Source organism: Pagrus major, chromosome 16 (genome assembly GCF_040436345.1).
Source record: "Pagrus major chromosome 16, Pma_NU_1.0".
Classification (NCBI taxonomy): Eukaryota; Metazoa; Chordata; class Actinopteri; order Spariformes; family Sparidae; genus Pagrus; species Pagrus major.
The window spans coordinates 1,446,029-1,456,737 of record NC_133230.1 but is presented as its reverse complement, the minus strand read 5'-3'; the positions used below and the strand labels follow the sequence as shown (position 1 = coordinate 1,456,737).

General features: G+C 43.1%; 1 protein-coding gene across 1 annotated transcript in view; it reads left to right on the top strand.

Annotated features, from left to right (window-relative positions):
* Positions 1–6,729, top strand: part of npas3 (neuronal PAS domain protein 3) — a 263,350-nt gene extending 256,621 nt beyond the window's left edge. The window contains exons 11-12 of the mRNA XM_073483920.1: positions 67–182; positions 3,835–6,729. Coding sequence (XP_073340021.1) covers positions 67–182; positions 3,835–5,462 — 1,744 coding nt within the window. The 3' untranslated portion in view covers positions 5,463–6,729. The remainder of the gene's footprint in view (positions 1–66; positions 183–3,834) is intronic.
* Positions 6,730–10,709: the final 3,980 nt, after the last annotated feature.

The window sequence follows — 10,709 nt, the reverse complement described above, 5'->3', positions numbered from 1 at the left end:
GACATTTTTTTTTGAGGGAATAAATTAGCTAATGTGTAAAAACCATCTTCTTGTGTTTCTTCACAGTAATCCAGAGTATAAAGACACGCCCATGGACATCGCTCAGCTTCCCAACCTGCCCGAGAAAACATCTGAGTCCTCCGAAACCTCCGACTCCGAGTCTGAGTCCAAAGAAAACTCTGGTAGGTGAAAAAAGAAAAGGAAAATGAAGCATTAAATATCATGGCGAGATAAATGTTTTACTGAGAAAAGGATGGGAGGGAGACGAAGACAGATGGAGATGAGAGTAAAAACACTGCCCTCGAGAGGAAGAAGTTTATTAACAGACAAATATTCTGACAGCATTCTTTTAAAACCTGTTTGATTCTTTAAAAAACACCTCTTCAAATTGTTTCCAGTATAATAAGCAGCGGTAAGAGATACAGCCTGAATAAGAGAAGCCAAAGATATTTTATCAGCTGGTGCCAGTGTGCCGTCCGTGCCAGGCTGGATGGTGATGAACGCCAACAGCTGCAGGGACTGAGTGCTCGCTGGCAGCGCTGCAAACTGCCACCGAATGACATAAAACACGGCATAACTCCACAGAACACCTCCAAACTTCACACAGCGGCACAAAAAAGGCCACAAAGCAGCACAGCACAGAACAGCCTCCAAAAGGTGCAGCAACATCCCACGTTTAACAGCACGGCACCGACGCATGCAGCTGCTTCTCCACGTTTTATGTCTACGAAGTCGCAGCTGATGCCGACAGTGTTTCCAGCTTCCTCGCTAAATGTGGCGACTTCTGTGACTCCTCGAGCTACTTTTGATCAAAACAGAAACATTTTTGGGCAGAGCCTTACTCCTCTGTCTCAACAGGAGTCACCAGAACTACTGTAGGGTGTTCTGACTGACCCACGGGAGAATAAACAAAAGAGTTGAACTATTTTCACTAAACAAAGCAACAGTCCTCAGGAACAGTAATGTTTGGATGCCATTGTAGGCGTGCGAAGCCAGGAGCAGCACGTATAAAGAGTCGATGCAGTCCGCAAAGATGTTGTTAGCAATGCTGGGAAATTGGAGAAGTAAACAGTGACCGAATGATGCAAGGCTACGTTCTAGCACCAGCCCAGAACCAGCACTTGGTTCATTTTAGCTGAAATGAGGGTCAAATTACTGTAATAACAGCAACAACTCATTCTTTTGAGCCGCTCACGAGACTGGTTATTGAAAAATAACGAAACATTTCATATATTATTTCACTGGAAACATAAAACCTTCCACTGCAGGGACCGTCACCTAATGTGAGCTTTCACACAAGAGAATAAATTAGATGTTAAAAACACTGACGTCTGAATTCAGATCCAGAAATACAAATCAAGGATTAACTTAACTGTGTGTCACCAACATTTCAAGCAGCCAATTCTGCAGAAGACAAAGCTCGCACGCTGCCAGCGGAGCTGAATTTAAACCAATACATGGCCTCCACCTTGAGCATAATATTATCAAGTCCTGCAGCCTGTGTTGGCATGATGAGAATCAGTGCCAGCTGTTATTCTTGCTGCAGGAGAATGATTCTGGCACGCTGTCGGCTGTAAACTGACGCCAGCTGCTGCGGGAGGCGTCCAGCTTCAGCCGCGCTCCAACAGGCCCGAGGTGCTCACACTCAACATCGTCTAAAATGAGATGTCTGACCTTTGACCTTTGTTCTGTTAGGACAGAGTTTGCACAGAGCCGGAGAGGACGCGAGCGAAGGCGCCAAAAACAAAGAGAGGCTTTTTCTCTGCGTTTTTATTATTGTTTCATTCGTGTAATACAACATAATATCAATGACGTTAAGATATAAAGTAGGGAAGAGTGAGTACACCATTATCTTTAAGCTGGAAGATGGTGTTACTTAAACTTTTATTTATTATTTATCAGAAAATTATTTACAGAACAACCTTAGAAGTGAAATGATTTCAATCACAAGATTAACAGAATTATTTACAGAACATTTTTTTATAAAATGAGGATTTTCCTTCATCATGAAAACAGATACTGACACGTTTTACTCGGATGATACTCCTACTACTGATACTTACTGTCCCTAATGCTCACTACAGCACCAAAAGTGGATTAATCCGCTGAAAATAGACCCCAACAAACGAACTTCCTTCTTCTCAGCTGAAGACCCATTGTGAGCCCGAGCAAGGCATGAATAATCGATTTACGCACACTGATGTCGCTCAATCAGTCGATGAAAAGTTGACCCCATGATGCACTTTGAATTACATACAGGAATGTATAGAGAAATAAGTTTGTAGAAAGAGATATGAGGAGAAATAATCCAGAAGTAAACACAGCAAATAAATGCATAAATTAGAAATCAGTTGATTAATTAATAAAAAATAAATTGTGATATAATACAGAAGTAAGTTAAAACTACGGAAGCCCTGAGGGGCAAGTGAGGATTTTTTTTCTCCTGTTCCCGTGTTTTTGAGTCCAGAATGGGTAAAAAACAATAAATAAATAAATAAATAAATAATCTTTTTAAGTTCCTTAATTTTGTGAAAACGTGTCCCAGGAGGAGTTTTTTTTTTTTTGTATGTATATTAATTTTTGGTGCATTTAATGGCATTTTATTTTAAGTATTGAATCATTTATTTATGTATGATTTTGGCAGTGTCGATCCTCCATATATTCAAAATTAGCCTCTTTATGTTTATAGTTATGGAAGAAGGGTCCTTCAAAAGTCAGATTTTAAGAAGGACGGTCAAAATTAGTAGCCAAAGCCTTCGAGATCGGGTTTAAAGAAGTTTAAAGAAAACAACCCATAATTGGTATGGTGTAGGATGATATCATCCGTTAGACCCTCCCTGTCTGGTATCTTTTTCCATTTTGATAACGTTCGGTGGACTTTGGACCATCAGTGGAAATAAGTCCTGGACTTTTTGGTTTTAAACCTGACAGATCCTGATATATGACATTTTTACAGGCTGAGTCAATAAACCAAACCCTCCCTGGGAAACACTTAAAACCGCAGCTCCAGTTTTGATTCCAGCCGGAGAATAAATCTGTTTTGCTTGGAAAGCACACTTAATGGAGATACAAGGTTTTCCCCAGACAAAGCAATTGAGTCGACATTTCAGGTGCCATGAGGGAGTCCGAGCGCTGCCAGCTGGGCAGCCGCTGGCCTCAGTGTGCGCTGGCAGGGATTGAAGTGTGTGTGTGTGTTGTGTGTGTAATGGGCTGGACAGAGCCAACATGCCTGAACAGCAGCAGCTACAGATACTGAACACACATCAGTGCGTCCACAACACAACACAACACAACACACGGAAATCCTGTCTGGAAACATAAAAGATCAACACCTGGGAGTCACTGCGAGAATTCAAACACACCGACTGAATCCTGAAAATCTTCGAGTTGAGAGGAGACCGGTTTTAATGAGTCGCCTGTTGCTTTTACTTTCATCCAAGAATTATCTGTTTCTTTGGTAAGAATTAAACTTTAAACTGCTAAAAATAGGGAGTGGAAATCTTATTTTGAAGGGGTGTGCATAAGGCTGACCTACCTGTCTCTATCTGTCATTAAGTGCCATTCGGACAATTATGTCACTTTCAAAGTTGACATTGTTTGAAGTAACTCTTCATACCACCAGATGGCGGTAGTCCGTTTTCGTCATTCAGAAAAGACAAAGCGGAAGACTCAGGATTGCAGTTTGGACCAAAGTGAAAGACCAAATGACCAACTGTCATTAAAGCCATGTCACTGTACAGTCGCTAAAAATGCCTTTCAGTCCACACAGATCAAAGTGTTGTTGATGCTACGCAGATTCTTGGATTTTAACCAATTTACCTCTTTACTCAACAGACAACGAGAAGTCCGAGGGGAAGCCGGGTCACCAAGCAGAACGCAGCGAGGACCCGGAGGCAGACAGTAAGCGTCAGCAGCAGCCCGGCCAACCACATTGCTCCTCCGAACAGGAAATGAAGCGCCAGGAAGAAGGAGACAGCTCAAGCAACCCGGAGAGCCAGGAGAGTGACGACAGCCTTGAACCTTCAGATGGAGAGGTGGAGGAACAAGAGGAGGCAACAGGAGGAGGTGGAGGAGGAGGGGGAGGAGGAGGAGGAGGAGGAAGGCTGGGGAGGTTAGCAGGACTGGGAGGTTTGGGAGGACTGGGTGCCATCGGAGGATTGGGTAATCTTGGCGGGCTTCATATTAAAGTAGAGCACTACGGAGAAGGGGAAGAAGTACAGTTGCACAACTCGCAAACGTCTTCATCAGAGGAGGAGGAGGAAGAGGAGGACGAGGATGATGACGAGGAAGAGGACGGAGGCGTGCAGGATTGCGACAATGCCAACGCCGGAAGCAAACTCCAGAAGAGGCGGAAGAGGAGGAAAGTGCAGAAATGGGACGGATCCCGAAGCAGAAGACTCCGTCTGTCCTCGACCACACCCAGCCCCAGTGCCATGGGAGATACCACACCGCTGGTTGACCCCTCCCAGGCCACATCCGCCAGCTCCACCCACCTCCTCACCTCCTCTGGCTCCCCTAACAGCGCAGGTGCGGCGTCCTCGGTCCTGAAAATCAAGACGGAGATGGCAGAGCCAATCAACTTCGACAACGACAGCAGCATCTGGAACTACCCGCCCAACAGAGAGATTTCCAGAAACGAGTCCCCGTACAGCATGACCTCCAAGCCGGCCCCTCCGGGCAGCCATGAGACCTTCCCCTCACCCCAGGGAGGCTCTCTCCAGGTAGCCATCCCCGACTCCGTCCTCACCCCTCCTGGAACCGAGGGAGGAGCAGGAGGAGTAAGGAAGCCTCCTTACAATGGAAGCTCTGCCCCGTCCTCCGCTTCCAGTGCTGCGAGTTTAGCTCCTCCCTCCAGCGCCTCCTCTGCCGACCCCCTGTCCCCTCCTCTCTCCGCCTCCCCACGGGACAAGCAACAAGGCACTCCGACCACTTCCTCCTCTTCCTTATCCTCCTCGTCCTCATCAACTTCCTCCTCCTCACTGCTGTACTCTGGCGATCTCGAAGCGTTACAGCGTCTACAGGCCGGTAATGTGGTACTTCCGTTGGTCCACCGGGTCACGGGGACTCTGGCTTCCACTAACACGACGGCTCCACGGGTCTACACCACCGGGACCATCAGGTACGCACCGGCGGACGTCACCCTGGCCATGGCGCAAGGCAACCTCCTCCCCAATGCTGCCATGAACTTTGTCGACAGTTCGGGGTTCGGCCTGGACCCTAAGACGCCCATGGAGATGCTCTACCACCACGTCCACAGGCTCAACATGTCGGCAGCGGCAGCTGCCGGCCCCTTCGTTGGATCTCCGGCTGTGACGGGCGCGAACGGTGCCCTGGGAGGCCAGATGCCAACAGCGGCCAACGTTTTCACCACGGCGGAGGGACTTTTCTCAACGCTACCGTTCCCGGTGTACAGCAACGGGATTCACACCACGCAGACAACTCTGGAGAGGAAGGAGGATTAACGCAAAACATTCAAGACCGTATTACTGTGTTTCTGGAATCAACAACTGTGTCAAAGTAAAAGACTACTCACTAGTAAAAAAAAAAAAAAAACATGAAAGACTATTTACTTACTATCTTTTATCAACACAGCACTGTGTTTCCGAGAGGGGAGAAAGGACAGGAAAGGATGACAAATGTACTCTAGCACTTTGAATCTGAGCAACTGAGCTTGTGTAATAGACATGAATGACCCTCAAACATGTCCCTCTTTTTCTATCTTTTTTCTCTCTCCTCCTCATCCTCTCCTCCTCCTCTTCCTCTCTCCGTCTCTCTCTCTTCGCTCCTGTTTCTTGCGATCAGCAACGTTTTTTCTCTTGAACAAATGAACAAAAAACAGACTATTCTTTATTGTAAAGAATTTCCTTTTTTGCCTACAGAGAATTCATATTGCCTAAGGACTCCGCCGGAGCCTGACGGAGATAATTTTTATTATTTGACTTGTTTCTGTTGCGTCTTTATGAAGATGCTGATTGTGTGTATTTAAAGGAGGACGGTACAGGGATTTGTAACGGACAGAAAACTCTACGTGGCGCTCCTCCGTATGTACCTTGATGTGATCAAGGCTTGAAAAGAAAAGTTTTTAAACCGAGAAGAGGGAGCTCTCTTGCACCTCAGACAGGTCTCAGAGATAATAATCTTTTGAAAAAAGGTTTTTGAGGACGTTTCTCGATTGAGGGAATAGTTTAGAGAATTAATGCTGTTTTTCTCTCTTTTCTTTCTTTTTTTTTTTATAAAATATTCTAGCTCAGATTTAACTTACAAATCAAGCATTAAGAAGAAAAACAAAAAAAGCAATTTCAGCCGGGTAATGACCTGTGAATTATCGAATGTTACTACTTCCTCTTTTATCCCAGGAGTTTACCTACAGGTCTCGCACCAAACATAACCTCCTCCACATCTCTTCCCATCTCGATCTGTCGTTCTCTCTCTCTCTCACCTGTCACTCCGTCTACCTGATCTTTAATCTTTCCGTCTACATTTCTGCCTGTCGATCTACAGATTCATGGTGCTACCGACCGTCCAGTAACCCTGATTCAGCTGGCTGATGTGGGTGCTGTAAACGAACCCACAGCTCATTGACAGACTGATCGTGGTTTTTGGTTTTGGTTTTGGAGGGGGAACAATTTTAAAGTCTTTTTTTCTCATCTGACCTTCAGGAAAGTCAGAAACACAGCAAGAACCTTATAACCTCTAAATCAACTACATCTCCATGTGTCATCTACATATCCCCCCTTCGTTCGTCTAAAATAATCTGATTGGGCCACGAGGGGCAGCTCCGCATGGCAACATGGAGTTGATTGGTTGAATTTTAGGCTACATAATTTTATTTTTTATTTTTTTTGTATTTTCTAACTTAATCACTTTTGATTCTCAGTGAAACTGAGGCTAATACACTAGTGTCACTAACTTGAAAAATGAATGTTGAAAACCTCGACCGGCTCCTGTTTGATCACTGTTTTTGTTTTGTATTTTGTGCGACTACTTTCTTTGTCCTCCTCCTCCTCCTCGACCTCCTCTTCGTCCTCCTCTTCGTCGTCTTCTTCCTAAACCAGAATCACCTCCACGAGATTTTTCCTAAACAATCCACTCTCTTCCATCTCATCGCCGGACCCTGTGATTAAAAAACCACATATCAACAAGGAGATTGTAATAAAGACATGCATTTTCAATCAATCAATCAATCAAACAATCAATCCAATAACTACAAGAAAAAAAAAAGAATATGAATTTTTTGAGGAAGAGAAAAAAAATCACATTCCTTTAAACAATGTCGTCTTGGTCGTTGTTCTTTATGTTTTGTGTTTCTTCTTCCCGAGCCTCCGTTGCCAAAAAAATGAAATGTTTAAATCTCACAAGTTTGGTGTTTTAAAAGCACTGTGATTCTCGTTCATTTGTAATTTTTTTTTTTCTCTCTACTTTTTGGGTAAAAAGAGTAAAAAAAAAAAGAAAAAAAAAGATGAGAACAAGTAATAATAATTAAAACGGTAAAAAAAAAAAAAAAAAAAAAAAACTGTCACGACATCCATCTTTTTAAAGTTGACAGCCCCGTCTTTACCATCCCGTCATCCTTATTACCCAGTGTGATTACGCCGTAAAAACGTGTTACCGATGTGTTTAGTGTCACTGGCTGTCAAAAAGTCTTTCATGGCGACTTCTCTCTCTGTGTGTGTTGACTATATGCAGTATATACTGAGCTACTGTAGCTGTTTTTGTCCTTTGTCTTCTCTGTGCTCTCTCTAGTGTGGGGGAGGGGCGACGGGCGGGGCTTAAAGAGAGAGGGGGCGGAGTCTGACGTCCCTTAAAAATGGCGACCCTCTTTCTCTCGCGCCCCGTCTCCTTCTCCGCCTCCCTCTATCTGCAGTCTTAGTGAAACCAGTGGAGGTTTGTGGAATTTCGTGTTCGGTGGCCTTTGCAAAAAACAAAAAAACGTTTGTAGAGTCCACCTTTTTTTTCCTCGCTGCTTCCTTTTTGTCTTTGTAAGACCTCTTTTTTCTTTTTTTGTTCGGTTTTCTAATCCTTCTCTCTTTCTCTCTCTGCTGTTGCTTTTTGCTGTTGTGTAGTCTTATACAAACCTCTTTATCTTGCTGTCCTTTCTCTCAGAGATGAAAAAGATTCTTTAACTAGCTCAAAGGTTTATGGAGCCATGTTTTTTGCCGCTAAGGAATTCTGGGAATCGCAGTTTCCGGCTCTCGCGTACAAAGTATTGAATGACTAATAAATATTTACACTATAGAGAATTAAATTATGATGAGGAAAAGCCTAAAGTAGCATTTTAGATGTAGTCCCGGAAAAACCACAAAAGCCTCGGTTGTGAAACATTTCCCAGAGTCCCTTGGGGCGTCTTGTGTGCATTGGGTGTATTTCATTGGTTCTCACCGAACTTGTTGACTTCCTGCGCAAACTTCTCTCACGGGACGAACAAAGTTACACAAGTGGTTCAAGGGGGGAGAAAAAAAAATCACTATTTCAGGACACGTAATAAAAAACGGTTTTAAAGATTTCTAAAGAAATTAAAAGAAGAAAAAAATATTTCGCACTATAAATCTATTTTTATAGGTGTTTTGGAAAAACTGAACTGCATGTTTAGTAAGTTCGTCCGATGCGTTTCACGTGATCGATCCCTCGTTCTTTTCGTTTTAACTTTTCGGTCCAGCGGTTTTTTGTGTTTTTTTAAGTCTGTCGAGCCCAAACGGGGGACGCGATGGAGGCCTGTTGGAAGAATAAAAGTCTGTATTGTCAAAACCCACCCGGGCCTCCAATCCCCCCCTCACATCAGGAAAAACAATCTGTAGCGTCTGTGCTTTCTGTGGAGAATCAATGTCTTGTTACTGCGACTAACATGTAAAACAACAAAAAAAAAAAACAGGTTCTGGTTTAACGATGGATTTATTTATTTTTGTGTTCAAGAAGATGAATGTGATTCGGGCCGCTCGATCTGTCGGTTTGCTTGGTGGGTCGTCTGTGGTTGAATGTTAAATTCAGTCATTTCAGGAGCATTTTGTTTCCGCGCTCCTCTGGATTTTAGCGTTTTCTACTTTTGGTGGTTTTTGCGTGAAAGCGGGGGGGCGGGGCACAAACGGATGGCAGGGCCCCATTTGGTAAAGAAAAGGGGATTTTGTTTTTGGGTGGGGTGGGCTGGGGGGGGGCACATAACTCAGACGAAACCAGGAAATACACCCACATGTAACAAAAACCAAACAGCCGGTCCAAGCTGTTTCAATGTTTTTTCTGTGTTTTATGTCGAAAAATGAAAACTTTGCTGGTGATTTTAAAAACGTAAAAACCTTAATCACAGCTGCTGTCAAAAATACATAGTGTTTAAGAATTACAAATATTGAAAAATCACTTCATTTACCTGTGAAGAAACTGTGTCTGTGTTTTTAACTATTTCTTGTACAATTATACAGATTCTTTTATGAGGAACTTGGTGCCAAGTAGCTGAAATATGGGAGAGAGGGAATCTCTTATTATCAATGTTAACAGTGTTATAAAATTCTAAATACAAACAAATTAAAATATTAAAAAAGAGAAAACTATGGTACATTTCTATTTTTTTGTTTTGATTTTTTTCCCTCGCTGAAGAGGGGGGAAAAACACATGACTAACTGATGCTAACTTTGAGTGCCTGGCTTATTTTTTATTATTATTATTATTATTATTATTATTATTATTATTATTATTATTATTTTCAAAAGACATCTTTTTGAGTTCATTTACCATGAATAATGCTGCAAATCCGAAAATGTACATACTTCATTTTTATAGCAGTTGTTCTTTTATAAGTTTACTAGGTTCTCATCCGTTCAGAGGAACATGTCACATACATGGTCGTCTTTCTGTAACCCGGTTTTGACCATCTTACAGGTGCCATATTCATAATAAAAATTTCTCTCGAATTTGTTACCAGCTTGCATCATTTCTTCTGTTTGACACATTCAGCCATCCCTCGCCCTAAATATTACAAATGCTTCTACATCAGTATTCCTGCTTTCTTACTCTTTATTTTGAAATTGTGCTCATAAAGATCGGAGGGAGGTAAAAAACAAAAAAATGCATTTTCTGTCTCTCACTGCGTCTCCTTGACCTTCCTCGCAGCGTTTTGTCGGAAAGATCAGAGGAGATGCTGCACAGTGAGGGCGGCCCAGAGGCGTTTTAACCTTCAGGCAGCCAATCAGGTACGTTTCTCTGCTGCAGAGACGACAACGCGTCACCTGACTTTCTGTCCACTTGGGGAAATACCTTTAACGGCTGTGGTGACGGACGGGGATCTGGGGCTCACTGCTGGTGAAATCAACACTGTTATGGTGTCACTTTATTATCTGCCTGCACACCAGAAGGGTTGCTGAGGGTCTGACCACCAGGGGGCGACTGCACTGGTTTCAAAAATAAGTCTGATTGTATGTAAGCTTATGAGAAAATGACTTGATTTTATGACCTCAGTGAACAGTTTCCTGATGAGTTTATGGTCTCAATCCATCGATCACAACCTCTGTTGTCTCATTTAGCCACTTGTTAGCAACCGTGTTTTAAAATTAAATTGTGGGACATTTGATGATGTATTTTATGTAGAATAAATCATGTAAATATCTTCAGCCTGTGGCACAGAGCTTATTTCAGGCGTTTAACCGAAAACCAGTTAAAAACACTGTGAGGCGAGGACGTTATATTAAATCTGGACACAGCGTTGGAGGTGGAGCCCCATTCAT